Genomic DNA, 26,304 nt, shown 5'->3' with positions numbered 1-26,304 from the left:
GATAAATACTTTCAGCCTTCTTATAGTTGTTTGTTGTATACTAAACAGAATTTTGAATCTATCATCCAGTCATGATTCAAAAAAATAATCAGAAGTTAGGGGCTTTGTAATCTTATTTCTTCCAAACAAGTAAATGAATAAAGCTATCAGCATGTCTTACCTAGCTGGCATTTGCTCTCAATTCTTCTCACTTCTCGTCTCATATCCTATTTGTAGGCTGCATCATGCTTGACGAATGCTGTGCCTAACTTCTGTAGTCAGTGATGTGGTCTATCAGCGCTTCTCTACTCATCCAACTTGCCAGCAAATCTGAGAGACAGTGGTTTAAATGGCCTTTGGCAGTAGTGTTTACTCAGAGCAAGAGAGGTTTTGTGTCTCCCTGTTAGGCTTCAGTATCATAATTTTGTCGACTGAATCAGCTCAGTGTTTGGCTAATTATTCTTAGTAACCACAGTGTATTTATCTTTCTAGGTTTACCGACAAGACTGTGAAACTTTTGGAATGGTTGTGAAAATGCTGATTGAAAAAGATCCTTCGCTAGAAAAGTCTATACAGTTTGCATTGAGACAGAATTTACATGAAATCGGTGAGCGGTGTGTTGAAGAACTCAAGCATTTTATTGCAGAGTATGACACCTCTAGTCAAGATTTTGGAGAGCCGTTTTAGATTGCTTTCTCAGGCAAAAAAAAAATTTCTAGATTTTTTCCCCCTGGATTGTGTAAATCCTTAATATATGGAATTTTTGTGAAGAGAAATACTTTATGATAGTTGACCATATTTCCAATATCAAATAAACATCTAAAATAGTCTGATATTTTAATTAGAATTTTTTTATCTACATGTAGAGCCTTCTAATCCATACTTATCTTTTTTTTCCCCCTATCCTAAAACAATGGGTAAATTGATTTTTCAAGGTTTCTTGAAAATGCAGTCCAAGATTTCTGTACTTACAGGACATGTCCTATAGTCTTCCATTGTTACGTGATCATTTATTTGGTCACACTAGTGTAATTTATAGGTTAGAGTACATTCCACTTAAACATTTGTAGACTTTTTGCATTTCATAGTCAGTGATACCATGTGAAAATGTTACAGTTCTGAGTTGTGTTTTATTGACTTGTTGCTTGCTTACCTTAGGCTTTGTAACTTTCAATATGTTTAAGTATATTCAAATAAACTGAATACTTTGGTATCTTAGGGAATATTTGCTTTAAGAATAATTCTCATTGTGATAAAATAGAGCATTTAAACCTCTAAAAGACACCTCATAATAAAATCCTGTTTTCCAAGTAAATGAACTCAATGTCTTCTGTTAAAATAATCCTGAAATGCCTGACTAGTCTCACTGATGTGTGAGTCTTAAATTATCACATAGGAGACTAACAGAAGGGAAAATTGGAGATGAAAGATGAGGCCTATTTAAAAATTGAGATTTCTTTAAAAATTTCTAACCGAAAGCGAAAAATTTAGAATATGGGGAAGTAGTGGAGTTCATTTTATCTGTAGGCCCATAGTCCCTGTCTCAAGAAAGAATGCGATTGGTAACATATCCATAATAAAACACATTATGCCTTTGTTAATCTCTGTTTGTAATCCAACAAACTCTGGTTCTGCTGTCCCTTTTAGGGGTTCATAAAGGCACCCCACTCCAGTGTTCTTGCCTGGAGAATCCCAGGGATGGGGAAGCCTGGTGGGCTGCCGTCTATGGGGTCGCACAGAGTCGGAGACGACTGAAGCGACTTAGCAGCAGCAGCAGCAGCAGCCCTCTACAAGTGTTTTTGAACGAAACAAAGAGCAGGCAGTAAGCCTAGCACATCTACCCTTCACCAAGCAGCCTGTGTAAACAATCCTTCATGAGCGAGCCATCCAAATCACGTGTTAGTTAATCTAACTGGGACAATTAGTGTATTCCGCTCATTTCCTGATCACTTCCAGCTGCCTGGTGGCATTTAGCCAAAATATGTAATTTTGTGGCATGTGTTTGGAAACTTTAAAAAATATTTGTTATTACTACCCAATTTCATTATCCTTCCATTCTTTTTCCATTCCACTCTCTTCTCAGTTGAATTTTGGCATTATTTTTAGTGGCCTCTATTGACTATATCTAAAGAGCTATACCAGAGTAGATAAAAATTCTATTAAAAGTAGAAATAGCAGTATAAATAATTTTAGTGGATCCTGTAATGTGTGCCTCAAAATATGCATTATGCCATTTCACAAATTAAAAAACTAATTGAAGGCAACAAGTTATTAAGTTTCCTATATGAGATCACCTTGAATTTAGATATTGTACATAAGCCAAAACTAAACCCTGTGTATCATCTTTGGTATTCTTCCCTAATGTGAAAAGTGGTTTTATCTGTTATCCACATTTGAAAGACTAAGAAAGTACTGATTTGTTTCTAATGCCCATTTTTTCTTCTTAAATATTCTAATTCCAGGATTCATTTCCTCAAGTCAAGATGTCACAAGTTTAAAAATAAAACTTGAGACTCAACTACCTTGAGACAAAGGAGTTGTTTACTTTGTTGAAATTCATTAAACTAGTGAAATTGTACTCACAGATCTGTTTAAATATAGGTTCAGTGGATAGTTTCTTTCCCCCTTTCCCCAAATTACATTCAACATTTCAAGCTGTTTATAACTTGCCATCAGCATTATTCACGTGGGCTTGTCAGTGTTAAATCTGTTTGTTTTATTTTTAAAGCTTTTTAAAGTTTTATTTTAGGATAGATGAATTCAGATACATGCCAGGGTATGTATGTTGCAAAATGTTCTTGATTAAAGAAATTTGTTTGTAAATTATCCATTGTTTTTGAATATGCCCAATTGATGTGATAAAGTTTTGTCTTACCATAAAGCCTTGATGATCAACAGCGAGAAAGCAGATATTGTGAAATTTTTGTGAACTTTAAAAGTGCAAAATAAAGCAACCAGTTTTAAATAATTAGATCGTTTCTTTTTTTACAAAACAAAAAAACTGGCTTAAAGTGTTTTGCTTAAATGTAGATTTTTATTGCTCTCTACTGCAAGATTGCTTCTGAGTGTTCAGTTCACCTACTCAGCAGCAGGATTGAGGATGTTTGAGGGTTGAGGAACTATAATATTAACTTTGGTGACTTGGGGAATCTCCGTGTCTGAGAAAGCAGTTAAACGAGGTAAGATTGAGCACTGAGTCACGTGCCTGTGTGCTAAGTCGCTTCAATCATGTCTGACTCTGTGCAGCCCTAAGGACTGTAACCCATCAATCAGGCTCCTCTGCCCATAGGATTTTCATAGGGATCATATCTGTGTCTCTTCCATATCCTGCATTGGCAAGTGGGTTCTTCACCACTGTGCCACCTGGGAACCCCATTGAGCATACAGTAGTACTCAATAATTGTGTAATTATGAATCTGAGTTTCAGAGAAGTACAGGATTAAAATCCTACAGCTTTATAGTAATCTCTGGAGTACAGGAAACGTGTTGTCTTTGTGACCCTGGTTCCCAGCATAGCTTGGAAAGTTGTAGGTCCTCCTATTTTCTGTGCTTCACAAAGGAAGTGACATTTGATCTCTGGGTCTTATTCAGGGAGAGAAGGGAAAGTATTGGAAGTTCAGGTGGGGGAAGACAATAGGGGATGAATGTAAGAAATGGTAGATTGAGAGCAGGAATATGAAGGGCTTTGAATCCTTTTTCTCCTACTTAAGATTTTTAAATAGTTACCTTTGTATCCATATTTATTCTTGCCATAACCATTGATTTCTCATAGCCCCTCTGCCGCTTGCCAGCCCTGAGCCAGTTTATAGACCCATAACCTCATCGCCACAAGGGCAGACCAGATCCCCTGAAGAAAGGACTCATGCTATACTGCCTAAATATTCTGTGTAGTTTCAGCTTCACTTCACACCTTCTAAAGGGATCCTAAAGTCAAAGGAAAGCTCTGACAGTTTTTTGGCAACAACTTTGAAGACGGTGATCTCGTCATTCCTGAAGTATTCATGGTGGGCAGTATGCAGTCAGCCACCCACGTGGCATTACATCTGTCACCCTGCTCAGGCTGGCATCTGCAACTCCAGTGAGCAATGGCCACACTCCTTGTCAGACTAAGGTTTGGGGTTAGCATTTCCTTCCTGCCAGTTCTCTCAAGAGCACTGATGTCACCCAATTCAGAGAGAGAGAAAAAGGGTGGGGCAGGAGTGGCTGATAACTAATGTACAGTTGGAATTGAAATTGAGTCAGATGACTGCCTAATTAGGACTATGTTTTCTGTGTCCCTCTTGTCACAGGTGTAATCAAGTGACTTCTCTCCTGGGCTGGGACTGTTAGGACAGTGGATGTAACTCCATGTTCTCTCTTATCCCCTCCCTAAAGTAACAGGAATAGCAGCCCAGCCTTAATTTGTTGCAGAGCCATAAGACAGGAGATGCCTGGATCCCTGGGTGACCACATGGCGTACTGGACTGTCATGTAAAAAAGGAGTTAATGTCTATTGTTTAAGCCACATTATTGGTTTTGGGTTAGCAGTCACCTTTTCCTCAAACTAATAGAAATGATATTTGAGGGTAGCTTTGCTGAAGTTCGCCTTCAGTAGGCTGTACCGGTTCTGCGTTTCCATCCTACAGTAATAATTAATTAATCGTAGAGTAATGGGGACTGAGTTTACTTCAAGTTGTATTTAAAATGTCACTTGGTGACATATTGCTAAGGCTGTATGCAGATTTGTATAGTAGTAGGGACATCCTGCTTTTTATAGCATGTTGTTTTTTGAGCTCTGTCCCCATAGATGAATGGTGTTCTAATGTTAGACCATTGTCACTGAAGTTTTAACTTTTGAGGGGGATGTTTTTTAAATTATCTTTTTAGAGATAACTGATGTATAATATATGTTTCATGTGTGCAAACTTCTATCCCTACTTCTGTGTACTCTACAGTGTGCTCACCACCAAAACTTTAGTTTCCATCCATTATCATTGAGAAACCTATATGCAGGTCAGGAGGCAACAGTTAGAACTGGACATGGAACAACAAACTGGTTCCAAATAGGAAAAGGAGTGCGTCAAGGCTGTATATTGTCACCCTGCTTATTCAACTTCTATGCAGAATACATCATGAGAAACGCTGGGCTGGAAGAAGCACAAGCTGGAATCAAGATTGCCAGGAGAAATATCAATAACCTCAGATGTGCAGATGATACCACCCTTATGGCAGAAAGTGAAGAGGAAACTAAAAAGCCTCTTGATGAAAGTGAAAGAGGAGAGTGAAAAAGTTGGCTTAAAGCTCAACATTCAGAAAAGTAAGATCATGGCATGTGGTCCCATCACTTCATGGCAAATAGATGGGGAAACAGTGGAAACAGTGGCAGACTTCATCTTTTTGGGCTCCAAAATCACGGCAGATGGTGATTGCAGTCATGAAATTAAAAGACGCTTACTCCTTGGAAGGAAAGTTATGACCAACCTAGATAGCATATTCAAAAGCAGAGACATTACTTTGCCAACAAAGGTCCGTTTAGTCAAGGCTATGGTTTTTCCAGTGGTCACATATGGATGTGAGAGCTGGACTGTGAAGAAGGCTGAACGCTGAAGAATTGATGCTTTTGAACTGTGGTGTTGGAGAAGACTCTTGAGAGTCTCTTGGACTGCAAGGAGATCCAACCAGTCCATTCTGAAGGAGATCAGCCCTGGGATTTCTTTGGAAGGAATGATGCTAAAGAAACTCCAGTACTTTGGCCACCTCATGCGAAGAGGTGACTCATGGGAAAAGACTCTGATGGAGAGACTGGGGGGCAGGAGGAGAAGGGGACGACAGAGGATGAGATGGCTGGATGGCATCACTGACTCAATGGATGTGAGTCTGAGTGAACTCCGGGAGTTGGTGATGGACAGGGAGGCCTAGCGTGCTGCGATTCATGGGGTCGTAAAGAGTCGGACATGACTGAGCGACTGAACTGAACTGAACCATACAGTAATACAGTGGCCTGCCCTGGTAGCTCAGCTAGTAAAGAATGTACCTACAATGTGGGAGACCTGGGTTCAATCCCTGGGTCAGGAAGATCCCCTGGAGGAGATCATGGCCACTACAGTATTCCTCCCTGGAGAATTCCATGGACAGAGGAGCCTGGCGGGCTATACTCCATAGGGTCGTGAAGAGTTAGACATGACTGAGTGACTTAACACAGCACAAAATAGAAAATAACCACGCTTATAGACACTTGCTAAAAGAGGACACCTGAGGTCTTTCTCCACTGCCTAGGCTGCTCCTGTATGGTCATTTTTTTCTGGTTAGAACAGGTGTGAGACGGGGAGGAAGAAAGCACAGAGCGATCCTGGCCAGCTGGCACGTGACCTTCAGGACCTCACTCTCTGGGAAGCCTGCTCCTGGCCCAGGGCTCTGTTCCTGGGGCTCCTGCTGGTGCCTCCTCTCAGGCTTTCTGGCTGAATCCCTGCTGTTGTCCCTGAGGGCAGTGAGGGTTCGCTGAGAGGGTGAGGGTCCAGCAGCCAGAAATAGTGTGCTGTCCCTGCATCCGTGTGGTGGGAAGAGGCCACCCTTCATGACCAAGCTCTCAGGAAGACACACTGGCCAAATGGCTTCAGTGCCCTCAAGCAGACCCGGCGCCAGCGCCTGGCATGATCACACCCTCTGCTTGCCCGAGGCTGCTGAGGCCAGACCGGGGTCAGCCCCAGAGGCTGGGGCTATGTGGGAACGTTTGTATGTGTGATAGAGTGTGGAGGGCTGGGGTGGGGAGGAGCGAGGTGACAGTCCAGCAGAACCACAGCTCAGCAGGCCAAGGGATGTTTTGTGGTCAAGTGTTCAATTTCCCTTTCCTTTACTGGACTGGCCATGACAGAACCTTAGCTGTGATGTGGGCTCATCCAGGGTGGCCTTCCACCACCACAGAGGTTGGGGATGGGTGTGGCTCGCAACACTGCAGAGCTTCCTCAACTGAGAGAGGGGGGTCATGTGTGAGAGTCACCTTTCCTTTCCAACACAGGAGCAACCTGGTCCACCCCAGGGGCCAACATCTCATTCCCTGAGGCAGCTTGACCTCTGCAAAGCCTACAGGGCCTGCCCCCATCCTCAGGTGCGAATGTTGAGTGAAGGGGTGACGCCCTGCAAGTGTGGGTAGGGGCATGGAATTGGCCCCCACCTTGTAGGAACTTCACATTTTAAAAACTTTGTATTCCGTTACTTCTGTAGAGTAGAATCAAGTGTAACATCAGATGTGGCTTAAAGTACATTCCAGTTTAATATATTAAATATAGGATTCAGAGAAGCACTATGTTTTTCATTTATTTCACTATCTGAACCACATTAGAAGGACCATTCTAGTGTTTTTAGATTCACAAACACTTTCACATGTTGTAAGCCAATGAGTATTTTTTTCTCACTTTACAATTAAGGGCTTGCCTAAGGTCATATGGCTGGAAGGGACAGAGTCAGTGTTTTACCCATATCTTTCAACTTTAAACTTAGTGTTCTTGAAAGAAGTGGAAGTTTAGTGGTCATTCAGAAGTAGGTTCCAGTGCTGACTCCAGGACACACTAGCTGTTAGCAGGTACACTACAGTGTAATATGTTTGTGATGGGCAATATATAAAAATAACTTCAAAAAAACTTTTGATAAAATTAAAATCCTTGCTCAGTAGATTTTCACCTATACTCAGTCACTACTACCGTCTGTGTTGGTTTCTATGACTTCTGCTTTGGAGTTAATTTAGAAAACCTCTTACAGGTTCATAAGACATGGTTGTTAAGGGGCAGGTAGGGTTACAGCCCCCACAGGTACCACATAGCCTGGAGTTCAGCTCTTTGGTCTGGTACCTGGACCCACAGTGATTTGAGAAGAGCCATTTAAGTGGAATAAACCTGGTACTTCAACTCTCCTATACTGGGAGCCAACATTAATTAAACATAGGTAACACTTTTTCAGCTTTGCTTACAACATGTTCAGAGATTCCATACTGCTACTGACTGCATTGTAGGAAAAAAAAAATCTTTTATCTTGGTAATTGGGAGAAAAATACAGCGCGAAGGAGGAAAATGTCTTGTTTTCCATTTCTCTATGCCATTTCCAGATTACCTACTTAAAGGAAAAAGCCAACTTGAAACATATGCACCTAGAGGGAGACAACCACTGCCAAACTTCATGCCCACTCAGAGTCCCAAGCATTAAAACCTAGAAAAGCACCATCCGTCTTTAAAGCTACCAACTCCCATGAGCCATGGTCTCTGGAAGGATCATCCTTTCAGCAGTCTTTGCCAAGTATGTTGGTAAATGAAGAGTCAGAAAAGGGAAATGACACTTTATGCTGAGTGGCGTGACTTGTCTGCTGGCTGACCCAATAAATTCAATTTGGTCTTCACAGAATACCAAAGCTGAAAGGAAGCCTTTGGAATGGTTGAGCACTCATTTTACAGAAATGGAAACTCGGCCACAGCACTCAACCCGCCTGAGATAATGAGAGAGGGGAGTCTCCTAACCCACATCCCCTGAATTCTAGAGTCCAGTGTGCTTTGCATCTCTCCATCAACTTCGTGGCAGGTTTATATTAGACTAGTAATCACTTTTTCCAACATCAGTTGCTTTTAGTTTGTTGACCTAAAAATGCTATACCAAGTATTAGCACTTAGGAGAACCAGTTTCATGTTCTTCTTGGTACTGTTTATGTTGTCTGCAATCAAGGGCTTCTGGAGAATGCTTTGCAAGTTCCTTCTCAAGTTGCCCTAACAGCACCTGTGCACATACGGCAGCGGGGATGTGAAATTTCTTTTGTAAAAAGAAGAGTTGAGGTTAAAATTGATCTCTCAAATGGGAATCTGACCAGCTAGCTTGGTCTGTTCAAACAAGACGACTGGCTGTCATCTGGCAAGCAAGTCTCTATACACATACCCCATGTCTTACCTTTCCTCTACACTTCCTTTGTAAGCTGTGAAAGCCACCCTTCACCTTTCTTCCCCTAGTAAAGTCACTGCTATGATTTTGGCATAGAGATGCCAGAGCTCAGAGATGCAAAATTCAATTGCTCCTGCTTATTTCTCCAGTGAGCCTGGAAGCCTTCCTCGTGTGCTTTGAGAGCGAGCAGAAAACCCATGTGACTGTTCAGGAGCATGCCTTGTTAGAAAGTTCCAAAGCACAGCTAGAGAATCTAACTAGGCAATTTTCTCATTTGAGAAATTAAAAAGGCCTTTTTAATAATTGTGTTGCTAACATTAAATTTGATAATAAGGCTTTTAGTGGAATTTTTTTTTAAATCCCAGTAATTTTTCTTCCTTGAACATAAAAAAAAAAGTCACATCCTTCTGTAAATAGTAATTAGTTGTGCCTCCTCTAGACAGCTCTAAGGGATGACTTCAAGGGCTTACATTTATAACCCATGCGCTGATGGCAGGTTCATTTTGTTCAGAGGGCTTCAGAAATGTTTGCATTAGTTGCTAGCATTGAGAAGGTGGGAGACGTTTTACCAAAGTTCAAGTTCCTGGTTGCTTTTAGAAAGACTGACATTCTAGCACTGCCCCTCTTGTCCGCGGCAGCAGTCGAGTGTGCCACAGGAGGGAGCGGCGGTCAGCCGAAGCCTGCCTACACCATGTCGACAGTCCCGCGCACTGGACCCTCGGCACTCCCGCAGCACCTCCACGCCTGTTCTTACTTGCCTGGCCCGTCACCCAAGGGCCACAGAGGGCAGGGCCACACGCCACACATGGACACCTAGCAGTCTTTGGTGCTCATTCCAGTTTTACTTCTGTCTTACAGTGGCTTATGCTTTGTATATAAAGTGAGTGCTCTGCTCAGTTGTGCACAACTCTTTAAGACCCTATGGACTGGGGCCCACCAAGTTCCTCGGTCCATGGAATTCTCCAGGCAAGAATACTAGAGTGGGTAGCCATTTCCCCCTCCAGGGGATCTTCCTGACCCAGGGATCGAACCCACATCTCCTGCACTGGCAGGTGGATCCCTTACCACTAGCACCACCAGACAGCAAATCTCTCCTTGCACTTCGGATACTTATTTAACTCAGGAACTGGAGAGCTGAGTGTCAAGCACATACACAAGGTGAGGCATTCTCTCTTGCTGAGCACTGAAAGCAGTTCCCATCGACTTGTCGGCATCCCTCCACGGGCTGTGTGTGCTCCAGTTTGGTCTGAAGTGAGGGAAAACGCAATCACTGCGGTTCTGCTTCACCCATGTTGAGAACAGAGGCAGTGTTTTAGTATTTGACACTTATCTTGGGGCTAGATTTTAAGAGTTTTGTGATGGACCAAACATTTTGTTAATGAAATCTATGAACACCTTTTAGCAAATGCAGGTCTAGTTTTCTAGCCTTATTATTTATAGGACTGCAGGGCAGCTGCCTCTCTTCCTTTGTAGACAGTCGTCTTTGTTATTGCTATCAACCAAGATTTAAAAGCTTTAAAGCTTACATTATTATTGTGAATAAATATTTCTGCATTTCCTTAAATCTTTGGCAGTCCTTATGTAAGGAAATGAAGAAACGAATGGGGTGATTACTACGAGAAGGAAAAGCAACTAGGACTTGAAAACTACTGACAGTGACTTCAGCTTATACCTGCCTTTCTCCAGGCCAAGTAAGGCTGAGTATTTCATTATCCATCCTTTCAAGGCAAAGGTCTTTTCTAAAAGGAGGCCCACTGTTTGCAGCAAAGGTTCTGAAAAAATCTTCAAAATCTGGAAACCTGCTCCTCTGTCATGTGAGATCATGAGGGAACAGGCACTTGCATTGTAAATGAGGATCAGGAGATTGCCTTCTTGAGGAAAACTGGTAACGGCCATCAAAATTATAAATGCATAACCTCTCTCCCAGTAACCATGCTACTCAGAATTTATGTGCATATGTGCCAATGAAGGATAAAGTGTCTATGAGAAAACTGAAGCCCACCACCAAGGGACTGGTGAAATAAATTACAGTATATCCAAAAGTAGACTGTTAGGAAGTCATTGCAAGAACAGAGTGAGGTAGACCTATACACACTAAGGGGGAATTATCCACGTGTAAAGTGAGAAAAGCAAGTCTTAGCTGGTCTAGTTTCCTGCCATTTTAAAAAGCTCCATTAATGTAAATATGCTTTGAACAGCTGAAGGATACACAACTAATGGGTAACAGTGGTTATCTCTAGGGAGGGGAACCAAGGGAAGCAGAGTGGAAAGGAGATACTTCATGTCTTTCGCCTTTTTTTAAGCCATGTGCATGCATTTTCTTTGCAATGCTGTTTTAAAAATGAACAGAACAGGGAGATGATAATGAAGTTATTGAGAAAAGAGCTCTCCCCATTGGTGTATTTCTGAAGGGCTCTGTCTAGCCTGGATACCAAGCCTTGCCCTATGCAGGGGTGAGTACAGGGGATGCTGTTGACCGCTGGTTTTCCTACTGGGTTCAGGTCTGCCCTCCCAGGGCCCAACAGCTTCTCCCACACCAGCACCTGTGGGCAGCTCTGCCTCTATGCCTCAAGTACTATTTGCACAAGCTAGCAGGGCAAGTGGTCGTGCAGGAGTCAAATGTTGGTCTGTTAATGGTAGAACAGCAAGGCTAGTCAAAGGAGCAAAATGAACATGATCTGGATGTGTTCGAAGAGATCTTGTTCAGAAAGGTTGTTTGTTACTGATTAAGCATTTATGAAATACCTTCCTAAAGGTCTGAATACCACTAGGACACTAAGTTAGGACTGAAACACGTGCAAGAATGACCCACATTGAAGTACTAGCTTGTCAGTTCAAATCCAATGTAATTCCCCCTTGAAACAGAACCCCAGATTAACTTTAAGTAGCCAGCAGCACAGAATCCTCTAATTTAAAGATTTTAAAAGAAAAACATAACCAGAAGGCCTGGTTTTCAAAATTGCTGCTAAAGGCCAACAAATTAGCTGGAAGGGAGGGGTGAAAAGGAATCAACCTACAAAGCACTCTGCCACAGAGAGCAGATCCTTGTTGGTCTCTTTCCTTGAGATAATCACTACCTTGCTGAAAACGGGAAAGGCACCCCCTGCCATCCCCAAGAGGAAAAAAATATTCACCCAAACAGCTTCTCCTTGTTTTTAACCATATATTCCAGGGGTATGTGTGGGGAGATTTTTTTTGTTTGTTTTTACATTTATACAGTTTACATTGCTTGACCCATAAATAACACTTGTAAGATTAATAGGGCCATAGTTTTAAAGAGTATTTACATAGCCCCACCATGCATACAGAGCCTTTTTAATATTGGAAAATTGAAAAAAAAAAAAAGAACTTTCCATCACTAGGCAATATAAATTTGACCATCTAAACTTATAAACCCTGACTAAGATACAAGCAATCATTTCATCCATAAATGCTGTTTCTGGTTCCCTAACAAATCTAGCACTGCAGTGTAACAAACATCTTACATTTCAGGGATATAAAAATATCAGCTTTAAAATCTGAACTGTACAGTATGTACATTAATATTTGCACCGTTAAATTAGGAATACACTTAAGTCTATGGAATACTACATTATAAATAGCAATGTTCTTTTCGACCTGTAGCTGGAGCTAATATAATGTTTACCTGGCTAATAAGGGCTGGAAGGGGATGAGGTGGCCTTGCACAATGGGACGCACAGTGTTGGCTGGGTCACATGACTACGTGCATGCCACACAACTGGACAGACTGTCAGGACCTGGTCAACCTGGTGCAGACAAACGACAAACACTATTGCTTGACAAAGGTGGCTCAAGTTCTCCATTGTCTAAAAAATCAACACCCCCATCCAATCACCTCTCAACAGCTTCCTGCAGATCTCTTGAGGTTTGGAGACCAAAGCAGCTGTTTCAACTTGTGATGCACCCAAGAGACACAAAAGGTCATGTCTACCTGGTACCATCCAAGGAGGGTAAGTGGAGAAATCACACCTTCCAAAGGTTAATCTGACACTGTAAACAGCAGTCAGGGTCTCATTTACATGGGCAAAGCACTTGAATCTATTTTAGCAACTTTCCTATGGAAGAAAAAAGATATGATTTAAGATGGTTAATGGCTAAGTTTAAATACAATCTCTGCAGCTACTACATTAAGAAATAATACAGTTTTTGCCCTTGTGTCCCTTTTTCTTCTTGGATTTAGTTGTCCTCTGACCAAACTGAGGAGTGGGGAGTGCAGAAGTTGGACTAGAAAGGTCGTCTGTGTAGTAGGCGTATCTCTGTGGCCGGGGCTGAGGAATTGGTTGTCCAAGAAAATACCCTTCTTCTTCTGAGTCAGAGGAGGAGGAGGTGGAGGAGGAGCACCAGGAGTCGTCATCCTCCCCATAGAGGCCTAGAAATCGCGGCCCTCCCGGGTTCTGCAGGGCGTAGTCAGAAGTGGCGTGGGTGTACTGCCCATAGAGGTCAGCGTTCTGGATGTAGGCCTGGATCTCCCGGGCACTCTTATTCTGGATAAATTTTTCGTAGTTATCGGGGGTGTAGAGCCGCAGCCTGTCCTTGGGAGAGTATTTTCTTTCTGTGACAAGGTTCAGGGCATTGTCTGAGCGGGACTTCCTACTTCTCCTGCGGCGATGGTGATGTGACCTGGGTCCCCTCTCTTCAAAATGGTACACCCGTCTCCGAGTTCTCTCACTCATGGGCGGCTGCCGAATTTCGATGTTCTCGTAGCTTCCGTTGTCGATGACATCATCTGAAAACTTGACTTGCTGTGGCCTGGACTGAGACTTGGACCTTCGGAGCACTGGCAGGTGAACTGATTTCTCCTCGGGCAGGACTTTTTCTGGACACAACTCTGAACTGAGACTCTTCAAGGACTCCGTGCTCCTGTGCAGCATGGAAGAGTTCAGAGTCCCCATGTTGCTCATTTTCTCACAATCTTCTGTCTCTATTTCCTCAAAGTTTTGCAGAGAATACAACGATGGCCTCGGCTTGCTTTCTCCATCCACCGAAGCCCCTAAAAGAAAAGCCACAAGACAAGACGTGACCGTCAATAATCCTAACACTCTGACAGTTATTACCAACAAGCTTTAGAAGCATTTTGAAGTGAAGTCTCTTGAATTTCATTATCTGATGAACAATCACTAGGCAAAACCAACGGACATATATACTTAATCGAGAAAAGGAATGAATTTTATCATTGAAACAAGTGGCCCAGCATCTCTTATAGGCCCCAGCCATTTGGGGGCCAAACATGAGTTACAGCCCATGGGATGAGCAACCAAACTAAAATCTCTTCATAACAGTTCTGTCATTAATTTATTAACATGACACATAGAAGCTTCTGTCTCTCAACCCATTAACGCACCTGTTTATCTGAATCTCTCTCAAAGCAGTCCTTCCCTTTGCATGCACACAGCCACTATTATGGCCCTCTTCTTATGCCCAGACTAGTCATCTCTTATACCTGGACTGGTAGTCGAACAGCCCAAGGGCCAGATCCAGCTCACAGCCTATGTGTGGACAGAGTTTCACTGGGCCAGATATATCTGTTTGCTTCTCTGCTGCCTATGGTTTTTTTCCACAATGTAGAGTTGAGTAGTTGCAACAAAGACTATAATGTCCCAAAAGTCCTAGCTAGCCTTTTATGGAAAAAGTTTGCCAAACCCCTGACCCAGGCCTTTATCCAATCTTCTGCTCCATCAACCCATAAACTAATATTCCACTTCCAGGTTAATTTCATTTAAAAACTTTGCTCAAAACTGATGATGTTGTGCTCCTTGTTATAACAGGGCTCAGGCAGGTTAAGCGAAATGGACATAACCCAGCTGACGGTAAGCAACAGCAGGGAATGCTGTGAACTGTTGTCAACTGGTGGCTACATAGCTTCCCAATTTCTAAATAAAGCCTGTTTTTGAGCTTATCATTGTCAAGAAAAGTCAGCAATAAAACGATGTGTACCAAATGTTGTCTATTTTTGATATTTAAATGTTGAAACACCTATCATATGGCCTAGCAAACAGGAGGTGCTTAGTATTTAGTCTTACCCACCATTCCTTCAGTTCAGTTTCAGTTCAGTCGCTCAGTCGTGTCCGACTCTTTGCGACCCCATGAATCGCAGCACGCCAGGCCTCCCTGTCCATCACCAATTCCCAGAGTTCACTCAGACTCACGTCCATTGAGTCAGTGATGCCATCCAGCCATCTCATCCTCTGTCGTCCCCTTTTCCTCCTGCCCCCAATCCCTCCCAGCATCACAGTCTTTTCCAATGAGTCACCTCTTCGCATGAGGTGGCCAAAGTACTGGAGTTTCAGCTTTAGCATCATTCCTTCCAAAGAAATCCCAGGGCTGATCTCCTTCAGAATGGACTGGTTGGATCTCCTTGCAGTCCAAGGGACTCTCAAGAGTCTTCTCCAACACCACAGTTCAAAAGCATCAATTCTTCGGTGCTCAGCCTTCTTCACAGTCCAACTTTCATACATGACCACAGGAAAAACCATAGCCTTGACTAGACGGACCTCAGTAGGCAAAGTAATGTCTCTGCTTTTGAATATGCTATTTAGGTTGGTCATAACTTTTCTTCCAAGGAGTAGGCGTCTTTTAATTTCCTGGCTGCAGTCGCCATCTGCACTGAGTCCCCTTAATTATAGGCTTTAATGTTGACAAGCCCAACTGAAGTCAGGAGGGTAGCTGTCTTAACCTTCTGTGCCCAGCACCTGGCCTGGGGCCCTCCTGGCAGCTGCTCAGACCTTTCCTGGCCTATGTTCTAATGTAACGTAACCTTTATGAAAGGACTAGTGTCATTCGTTGAACTATGAAACTAACCAAGCAACAACAGTACCCAGAAACTTGCAGCAAATGTAATATTCAGAAGGGTTGGGTTCTAGGATCAACCTTATCTTTAAATACTTATATAAACGTGGGCATTTAGCTTCTTGGTTTCTTTGGCATTCCGTTTTTGTATTTTTGATCAAGCCACATGGCTTGCGGGATCTTAGTTCCTCAACTAGGGATTGAACCCAGGTCATGGAAATGAAATGGAAAAGAAATGCAAAAAAGCAAAATGGCTGTCTGGGGAGGCCTTACAAATAGCTGTGAAAAGAAGAGAGGTGAAAAGCAAAGGAGAAAAGGAAAGATATAAGCATCTGAATGCAGAGTTCCAAAGAATAGCAAGAAGAGATAAGAAAGCCTTCTTCAGCGATCGATGCAAAGAAATAGAGGAAAACAACAGAATGGGAAAGACTAGAGATCTGTTCAAGAAAATTAGAGATACCAAGGGAACATTTCATGCCAAGATGGGCTCGATAAAGGACAGAAATGGTATGGACCTTACAGAAGCAGAAGCTATTAAGAAGAGGTGGCAAGAATACATGGAAGAACTGTACAAAAAAGATCTTCACGACCCAGATAATCATGATGATGTGATCACTAATCTAGAGCCAGACATCCTGGAATGTGAAGTCAAATGGGCCTTAGAAAGCATCACTACAAACAAAGCTAGTGGAGGTGATGCGATTGCAGTTGAGCTGTTTCAAATCCTGAAAGATGATGCTGTGAAAGTGCTGCACTCAATATGCCAGCAAATTTGGAAAACTCAGCAGTGGCCACAGGACTGGAATAGGTCAGTTTTCATTCTAATCCCAAAGAAAGGCAATGCCAAAGAATGCTCAAACTACCGCACAATTGCACTCATCTCACATGCTAGTAAAGTCATGCTCAAAATTCTCCAAGCCAGGCTTCAGCAATACGTGAACCGTGAACTCCCTGATGTTCAAGCTAGTTTTAGAAAAGGCAGAGGAACCAGAGATCAAATTGCCAACATCCGCTGGATCATGGAAAAAGCAAGAGAGTTCCAGAAAAACATCTAATTCTGCTTTATTGACTATGCCAAAGCCTTTGACTGTGTGGATCACAATAAACTGTGGAAAATCCTGAGAGAGATGGGAATACCAGACCACCTGACCTGCCTCTTGAGAAATCTGTATGCAGGTCAGGAAGCAACAGTTAGAACTGGACATGGAACAACAGACTGGTTCCAAATAGGAAAAGGAGTACGTCAAGGCTGCATATTGTCACCCTGCTTATTTAACTTCTATGCAGAGTACATCATGAGAAACGCTGGACTGGAAGAAACACAAGCTGGAATCAAGATTGCCAGGAGAAATATCAATAAACTCAGATATGCAGATGACACCACCCTTATGGCAGAAAGTGAAGAGGAACTAAAAAGCCTCTTGATGAAAGTGAAAGAGGAGAGTGAAAAAGTTGGCTTAAAGCTCAACATTCAGAAAAGGAAGATCATGGTATCCGGTCCCATCACTTCATGGGAAATAGATGGGGAAACAGTGTCAGACTTTATCTTTTTGGGGTCCAAAATCACTGCAGATGGCGACTGCAGCCATGAAATTAAAAGACGCTTACTCCTTGGAAGAAAAGTTATGACCAACCTAGATAGTATATTCAAAAGCCGAGACATTACTTTGCCGACTAAGGTCCGTCTAGTGAAGGCTATGGTTTTTCCTGTGGTCATGTATGGATGTGAGAGTTGGACTGTGAAGAAGGCTGAGCGCTGAAGAAATGATGCTTTTGAACTGTGGTGTTGGAGAAGACTCTTGAGAGTCCCTTGGACTGCAAGGAGATCCAACCAGTCCATTCTGAAGGAGATCAGCCCTGGGATTTCTTTGGAAGGAATGATGCTAAAGCTGAAACTCCAGTACTTTGGCCACCTCATGCGAAGAGGTGACTCATTGGAAAAGTCTCTGATGCTGGGAGGAATTGGGGGCAGGAGGAGAAGGGGACGACAGAGAATGAGATGGCTGGATGGCATCACGGACTCGACGGAGGTGAGTCTGAGTGAACTCCGGGATATGGTGATGGACAGGGAGGCCTGGCGTGCTGTGATTCATGGGGTCGCAAAGAGTCGGACACGACTCAGTGACTGAACTGAACTGAACATGGAAATGAAAGCTCTGAGCCCTAACCACTGGAATGCCAGGGAATTCCCTAGTCTCTTGGTAATTCAACTCTCCACATTTGTAAAATGCAATAATATCTACTCTCTCAGGGTCATCGTAAGGATGAAATGTAGATAACTGGCACAAAAGTGTTTTGAAAACATTAAAGTGAAATTATTTTATAGTCTGGGTTAAAAAAAAAAACTTAGCTAATTTTGAGCTGTCTATTGCCACAGGGCAATTCAGGGGAAAAAAAATGTTCTGTGCTTATGGAGTATGCATGTTGATTTTAATATCTTTAATTCATAGAGAATGATCCAAAGAGTCCAATATCTTTCAAATACAGATGTAGACTCCATCATCCCAATGAATTCATCTCTTCTCTTCAAAACAGGGATAACAATACCTGTCCCCAATGAGTGTACTGAAAATTTATTTTATATGTATACATACACGTATGTGAGTGTTTGCTTTGCTATCTGTTCTGTTCAGTTGCTAAATTGTGTCCAACTCTGTGACCCCACAGACTGCAGCATGCCAGGCTTCCCTGTCTGTCACCGTCTTCTGGAGTTTGCTCAGACTCATATCTATTGAGTCGATGATCCCTTTGACCATCTCATCCTCTGCTGCCCCCTTCTCCTCCTGCCTTCAATCTTCCCCAGTGTAAGGGTCTTTTCCAACCAGTCAGCTCTTCGCATCAGATAGCCAAAGTATGGAGCTTCAGCTTCAGCATTAATCCTGCCAATGAATATTCAGGATTGGTTTCCGTTAGGATTGACTGGTTTGATTTCCTTGCTGTCCAAGGGACTCTCAAGAGTCTTTTCCAATACCACAATTTGAAAGCATCAGTTCTTCGGCGCTCAGCCTTCTCTATGATCCAGCTCTCACATCCATACATGACTACTGGAAAAATCATAGCTTTGACTCTACAGACTTTTGTCAGCAAAGTGGTGTCTCTGTTGTTTAATACACTGTTGTTTTGCCACAGTGTTTAGCATTTACCTGAAACGCCTTCCTTCCCATGGTCTATGGTTTTAAAAAACATAGCCCCTACTGGTTGCTGAACTGTAACTTTCAGCATAAACTTTTAGGGGCTCCTTTTCCAATAACCCATAATCCCTAGGTCACATACCTGTGATATTAGACAAAGCCAAAGAATCCATAGAATCTCGAACACTTTGCTCTGGTTTCAGGTCTGACAAACACTCCAGGGAGTCTCCATACCACTGTGTTTGATCGTGATTGTATCCTGAAGCCCCATGGTCCAGATCCAGTTCCTGGAGTCTTCGACTGCTCGCGGGGCCTGGGTGGCTGCCATAAGCAGAATCCCCTAGTCCATCTTGTGACTGTGCCCAATACATATCAGATTGGTATTTTTTGCTTGCAAGGCTCTGGCTGTTTTGCTTCAACTCGGTCTTGTTTTTAACCATGTTATCAGCTATCCAGTGCTCACTGGCTCGAATGTCCATCTCACTGGGCTGCTGCTGGAAGAGACTTTTATCACCAAACTTGAGGAGGAGCTGTGTCATGTAATCTTCATGCTCGGCCCATTCCTCAGGGTCTTCTGGGGTTTCGTGCTCTACTCTGCCTTTCCAGAATTCTTCGTTGACTAAACCTGCTCCTTGCCTGGAAAGGCTCAGATCGTCCAGCTTCCGAGATAGGGTGTCGTCAGCATTGCCTGACAGGCCAGGAAACTTATAGTTCAGAGCAGGGGACAAAAGGAGGGACTGACGACACTGATCTGCTGACCGGCTGCTCTTGCCCATCCGGACACTTCTTCTGGAGTCTCTTGATCGAGCTGACTGGAATGCAGAGTCGGAGGAATCGGAGGCATGCACGTCTTCACCGAGGCTGCATGTCTTCGAGCAATAAATCTGGCCTTGTTTGGGGAGGAAAGGGCATCCCAACAGAGAGGTTTTGCACTGGGCACAGGAAAAGCAGGCTTCTGTGGCGTGCCAGTGCTGTCCATCATAGGTCATCTGCGCGTGGTCCACACCTGTTTCAAGAAAGGAAAGAACCACAAGTTATGGTTCCGCCCTGACACAGGAAGAAGAAAAGACAGATTGCGGGCATGAGGGAACCTTTGAGGGTGACGAGGCTGTCCTGGATCTTGGCAGAGCTGGGGCTTACACAGGTGTAGTTAGTTCTCATTTATAAACTGGTCTATGTGCTAGATGTCTTTTTAGTTCCAAAATCCTTGCAGAGTCTCCAAGGTCACTTGCAGACACGTGCAAAGTGGCAGCAACTCTGAGTCAAGTGACGCTGCTGCCTCCCAGCTGGCAGAGGGCGCTGCCTCTCGTGTCAGCACTCACACCTCACACAGGCCCGTCTTCTTTCCCACGTTCGTACTTTCTCTTAGTGATCTTGTTTAAAATGGCCCCAGCACAGAGCTGAAGTGTTGTCTAGTGTGGCTCAGCACAGAAGGCTGTGATGTGCCTCACAGAGGCAATCCACAGGTCAGATGAGCTTTGTCTAAGCAGGTGGTACAGGGCTGTTGACTATGAGTTCAATTTAATGAATCAACAACATATATTAAATAAGGTGTCTTTAAACCAAAATACACAGGAAACAAGATTACCTGTTTGACTGGTTTATGACAATGGTTCAAACCAGGGGCTCACAGGAACTAACTCACTGTATCTCCAGGAGCAGTGGCTAGGTATTGGAGACTCATGTTCATGAGGACTTAACAGATCACAATTGCCAGGAGAGACAGAAATCCAGTCTACACCCATTTATCAAAATTCATCAAACCGAAACACTTAAGTCTTTCCGATTTCACTGTACATAAACTGTACCTCCATCAAAAACAAAAAGAAAGAAAGAAACACTGGCTAATCAGAGACAGAGTGATGGATGAGTAGCAACAGCCGCAGGCCGGGCCACGGACGCACCGATATGCTCCCCGCACGCCTCGCAGTACTCTGCGTACAGGGACTCGAAGCAGCCGCAGCAGAATGGGCGGCCGTCCTTCATGATGTACCTCTGTCCCCCCAGGACCGTCTCGCACTCCAGGCAGCAGAAGTGTTTCATGTGCCAGTGCCGACCCTCAGCTTCTGTGCACTCATCAGCAAAAATTATCTTTAACGAGAAACAAGAAACCACAGGATGAAAGAAATTCATTCTGAATGATTTTAAAGGCCAAGTTATCTGCATGTTTTCTGGGCAACTGACAGGCACTAGATCTTTTGTTTCTTACAGCCTCAAGCTTACATGTAACTTGATGTAGCTCCAAAACAAGAACAGAAATTGAAAACACTGAAAAAGAGAAACTAAGTGCATGCTTACACTTTAAAAGAAAAAACAGAATTCTACATTGGAGGTAATACACTTGGTCATATTTTTGCTCCCCAATCACACTTGGCAGGCATAGTCTGGCAAAGAACACATTAACACTGAAATAATTTAGTGTCCTGTGCACCTTTCAATAGGAAAAAAAAAAAAAAACTCACTAAAGTGGCTGTGAGCCACCAGTTACAGTCTGGGTGCTGGACAAGTGAACAGCATTTATGCAGATAATGCTTCCTCGGACCTGGTGGCCATCTCCAGATTATGGACTTCTATATTTTTCCATATTTTTGGTTTCAAAAACTTCTCAAATAGCACATCATAGAAGAAACTTAAATATACAAAAGTAAAAATGAGTTTACTATTACTGATTGAAGCAGACCAGGGAGATATAACAAATAAATGCAATGAGGTTCCTTGGATGGGGTGTAAGAATAAAACACAGACATGAGTAGAAAAACTGAGGAAACCTAAATAAAGTCTGTGATTTAGTTAAAATATTATACAATGTTAATTTCTTAGTTTTGATGCATATACCATGATTACATATGATAATTAACAAGCTAGGAGAAGGGTATACAGGGACTCTCCATGATATTTTTGCAACTCTTCTGTAAATCTAAAATTACTTAAAAATAAAAATCCTAACGTAGAAAAACTTCAATCTACACCACCAGCCCTTCCCACACATGCTCCAAGGGTTAACCACTGTGAACTCAGTGTATGTCTTTACATAGTGTTTCTGAGTGTTTACAAATCTGTGTACAGTCTTGTTCTTCCCCCGCTTTAACAAAATTAAGATCAATCGTTACACTGTTCTTGCAACTTGCTTTTTCCTCACAATCCATCAAGGACATCCTCGTCAGTGGACAAAGACACCTGCTGCCTTCTCTTCATCAGCCACATATGATTCCATGATACCACTGTACAGGGTTATCTTAAAACTATATACACACAGCACACGCAGCAGAGACTTCTATTTGGCTGAGGTGTGAACAGTGGAATATTGGCTGACTAGAAGCTTATTTTTCCCAGTGTTAAGGGATGAACTTTTTTACCTCGTCACATGCTGAACACCGGGGTTTGAGCAGCTCAGCATGGTGCCGGCCACAGTGAATTTTTCCATCCTGATAAAAATAGATGAGGTCGACCAGCAGCTCACTGCACGTGAAGCAGACAAAACAGGATGGGTGCCAGCACACTCCTGGGCCCGCTCGAGAGGCAAACACTGCAATCTCACCTCCATTTATCTTCAACCCACACTAAAAAAAAGGATTTCGATTTAAAACAATGCTTCTTCAATGCTGCAGTCTCTGCCTTTTCCACTTAACACTCAATCCCAAATCTCTCAGGTAAACTTTAATTTCTGTTCCCTCCTGCTAGTGGTTAAACAGCTCTTCACCACGGAACTGTCTGTCCTTCTCCACTGGAGTGAACACTCCTCGGCTGTACTACCTACCACGCTGGACTGCTCACTGAGAACACTCACAGTGGTTTTCCAGGGGTGGCCTCCTGTTGGATATATTCTTGCTCTGAGAATGCCCAGTAAGGCCCTGAACGACTATATTATGTCCCTGTGTTTCTGAACACAAGGCACACCCCAGCCCCGCCCTCCATGCCAAGACCTTAGGATTTCACCCCATGTTTACTTAAGGGGCTGCCTCCCCCATACACATAGCAGAGTGGCCACTTACGAACATGAATCCCCATTTAATATAAAGCTACATTGCTTTTCTTTCTCATAGGTTTTGGAGGTTTTCAGGGCTCACCTCGATGCTGGCCTGGCCATCTGCTCCCTCCCACCTCCCCCTCAGCTGACCCAAGACATCACCACCCATCCATCCAGAACTCGCTACCTGCTCGCACACGGCGTGCATTACTGCTCTGGACAGAAGTTTAATTGTTCCTCTTCCTAGGGCTTCCTTCTTCCGCTGAGCACTGAACACTTGCAGTTCTTTTTTCTCCTCCTCACTCAAAGTCTGGCAGTACCGCACCTTCACAGAAGGAAACAGAAGCACCCTCTGTTGTACACAGCCTCCCTCACCAATTCTTTATTTCCAGAATTGAATTTCAGGAAACAAAACAGCAAGTGTAGCTGGTCTGCCCTCATGAATCCCTAGTTTAAAAATGATGTCACACCTTTAAAACAACACCAAATCTTGCAGCTTCTCTAGCAAAAGTGAAATGCAATGAAGGAATATATATATATATATATATATATATATTTTGGCCATACCATGCAGCACGTGGGATCTTAGTTCCTCAACCAGGGACTGAACCCACACCCCTTGCATTGGAAGCATGGGTCTTAACCACCGGACTGCTGCAGAAGTCCTTTATTTGTTTTTGAAAAAAAGGATGAAAAGTTTAATTTAAACTTTTATCAGCAGAGATGCTAAAAAAAACCTAAGGCATCAACCTTTCTTCAAAAGGTTTAAACTGGTTAACTGCCACCTTCATTACACATTCTACAGGCACTCCCGCCCACTGCAGGCCCAAAGCCCCATAAAGCTCTGGCTGGGTGAAGGGGTGGAGAAATTGCAGGAATCTGCAGGTTCCTGATAACTGGTGGGTGGCTGCAAACACTATAAAAAACCAACTTGTGTTAAGTTTATTGCACTGACACCCTTTTCTCTCTTAAAGAATGGAGAGCTGTATTCTCCAGCCCAATTTTATCTGAAGAAAGGCAAAAGAGTCTGAAGTTTATGGGAGGTGTCACAACGCTGAGGGTGGATTTTTTTTTTTCCTAATTAGCCTTCTTCCTGTTATTTTACCTCATTATCATGTGGTGGCAACTGGTACAAAAGCTGTTTAATTCGGTGCTTCTCTCCAGGGCTGTTAACATAAGGAACCTTTTCCTCTGGTAAGCAAGCAAAATAGAGCTGGATCTGAGGGAGAGAGGGAGAAGGACGTCAGCACACAGGAAGCGAACACTTCAGCTCAGTCCATCCCGAGAAGTTACCCTGCCCTTTAGGTAGGGCTCCAGCCTCTGGCAGGATGTGGCTGCTGGCCGCTAATGAGAAGACCAGCTGAGCCAGGCCAGCAAGACGTGCAAACCCCCAGTTAGCTAGCACCCAGCTGCTAAAGGGCTCTTCAGGAATGTAATTTGTAGTAACAATCAGGGGCATTATAAATTACGCCCCATAAAATATGCACATTTAATGCTACCATTCCTGAGTGATCTCCCTAGGGGCAGCCAAGAGAGTGCTGAGTGAACACTGGAAGTGACCACACAGGCTGTGTGACACTGTCCACAATCCAGCCACTACACAAACACACTGGATTTGCTCTCGGAATTTCACGTTGCAAAGACAAAAGCTGTTCTGTTAAACTTTGTAAACTCTCCCTTATCAGGTTCTCTCAAGCTTCAGCTTTCTTTGCTTCCAGGAGTGCTGTTTTCTAAATACTTGGAGTCAATTTCCCCAGAAAACTGGAGGGAAACTATAATGAGCTACACTTAGTTCATTTTGAAAGAACTCAATTTTTGTTTGAATTTTTTTTTCTTTCTGTTGTAGCTAAAGGAAACCCTTTAATGAATGCTGCAAAGGCTGCTGCAGTGCTGAGGAGGAATGAAAATGATTCAAGAAATGAGGAGACTAAGGAATTTGAATTGACTCATTGGAAAAGACTCTAATGCTGGGAGGGATTGGGGGCAGGAGGAGAAGGGGACGACCGAGGATGAGATGGCTGGATGGCATCACTGACTCGATGGATGTGAGTCTGAGTGAACTCCGGGAGTTGGTGTTGGACAGGGAGGCCTGGCGTGCTGCGATTCATGGGGTCGCAAAGAGTCGGACACGACTGAGCGACTGAACTGAACTGAACTGAACTGTTTCAATACTTCAAGATCTCACAAACCTACTCACCGAAGCTGCAGGAAGGGTTATCTCTTAAAGGTCGGTAGAAACACTGCCTTCCTACCTGGAGCCCACCTCTCTCCCATATCCCAGTGTATCAGCCACCGGAGCTTGTATGGTTGTAAACGCTAAACACCAACTATGTGTGCACCAGGCACTGTGTGAGGCCCAGGATGAATCGGAAACCCCTCTTCCCAAGGGGGTGCCCACCAAATGGGAAACACAACCATAACTCAGGAGCCCAACTGCCTCCCCTTGTTTCAAACTACCTTGGCCCCTGTGTCCGTCACCAGCAATTTTTTAACAAGTTCATCATTATAGGGATATTGGGAAGACAAAAACAGGGACACACAATGGTCTCATCTTCCTTAAAATAACAATACAACAAAGCACAAAATTAGCTCTTTAATTTTTTTTCCGATTCACATGGTGTGGTGACAAAATCTTTCCTGTGCAAGGTTATCAGAGGTCTATTTCAGCAGTGACGCTGAAATAGTCTCACAGCTCTTTCTCCTCTCTTCCAAAGCCCAGGCACTGCAGAGAACTGCCAGAGAAACTTTCCCCTTTCCTTTTATTACCTTTTTGTTGTTTTGAAGTTTTTCAAAAGGTTAGTAAGTTCCTCCCACTCTCTCCAACGGGACACCTAAGTCAGAAATCCTCAAAACAAAGGCAAAGGCAGCACTCTGGGTTTCACTCACCAGGGCAAAAATAGCATCCTTCTGGACCCAACAGTATGAAAGGGATTGGAGACTTTCATTGGGAAACTAAGTGTGACTTAAAAAAGCAAAACCATCAGAAAAAGAGTAAGGCCCGAGGACACAGCATGTCACTGAGGCAGTGATGCCTGATCACTAAAAAACAGAACACCAAAGACCTCAAATCACACCGAAAACCAGAAAAGTGGACGATGTGGCTCCCACCTGCTCAGGTCTGAGGCCTGGGGGCACCCAGGCGTACTCCTCCAGCGCGCAGCCCGAGTCATCATCCGACGTGGAGCTCCGCTGGCATCCAAAGGCAAGTTTGCTCATTTTGGGCTCCATATCCAAAGGCATCATAACAGAGTCAACAGCTGGCTTCTCAGTCACAGGACATCAGACCGTGGCTGCTGTGGGGAACATAAGACAACCAAAGACATGCAAACGTGTCATGAGTGTTACCCTCCGAGAGCTTTTATTGAACACGTATGTACACACATCGGGGCCCAGAGAAAGGGACTGAATGACCAGTGTCACCACCCCCAGGCCCCCAGATCTTAAAAACTAGGGCTGCATGATGCGGAAAGAGGCTTGTTAGCAGCTCAGCATTTGAGAAAATGCCACCCAAATGAGTTGATCTCC

The 26,304-nt window shown here is 43.5% G+C and overlaps 2 protein-coding genes across 5 annotated transcripts in view; one reads left to right on the top strand and one right to left on the bottom strand.

Annotated features, from left to right (window-relative positions):
• PPHLN1 (periphilin 1) overlaps window positions 1-2,861 on the top strand; it is a 170,856-nt gene extending 167,995 nt beyond the window's left edge. For all 4 annotated transcript variants that reach the window (XM_068969745.1, XM_068969744.1, XM_068969743.1 and 1 more), the window contains one exon: window positions 472-2,861. In XM_068969745.1, the coding sequence (XP_068825846.1) occupies window positions 472-666 (195 nt within the window). In that variant the 3' untranslated portion in view covers window positions 667-2,861. The remainder of the gene's footprint in view (window positions 1-471) is intronic.
• Window positions 2,862-12,154: 9,293 nt separating this feature from the next.
• PRICKLE1 (prickle planar cell polarity protein 1) lies at window positions 12,155-26,022 on the bottom strand. Its single transcript, XM_068970883.1, has 7 exons — window positions 25,888-26,022; window positions 23,885-23,998; window positions 22,967-23,104; window positions 22,169-22,372; window positions 20,717-20,903; window positions 18,955-19,818; window positions 12,155-13,885 (listed from the first exon to the last, which is right to left on the bottom strand). Exons 1-7 carry the CDS (start codon window positions 26,020-26,022, stop codon window positions 13,023-13,025), a joined length of 2,505 nt encoding a protein of 834 aa, XP_068826984.1. The 3' UTR covers window positions 12,155-13,022.
• Between the last annotated feature and the right edge of the window lie 282 nt (window positions 26,023-26,304).

This window comes from Capricornis sumatraensis, chromosome 4 (assembly GCF_032405125.1).
Source record: "Capricornis sumatraensis isolate serow.1 chromosome 4, serow.2, whole genome shotgun sequence".
In the NCBI taxonomy this organism is placed as follows: Eukaryota; Metazoa; Chordata; class Mammalia; order Artiodactyla; family Bovidae; genus Capricornis; species Capricornis sumatraensis.
Note: the sequence above shows the minus strand (reverse complement) of the source record. Positions and strands in the feature narration are given on the sequence as shown.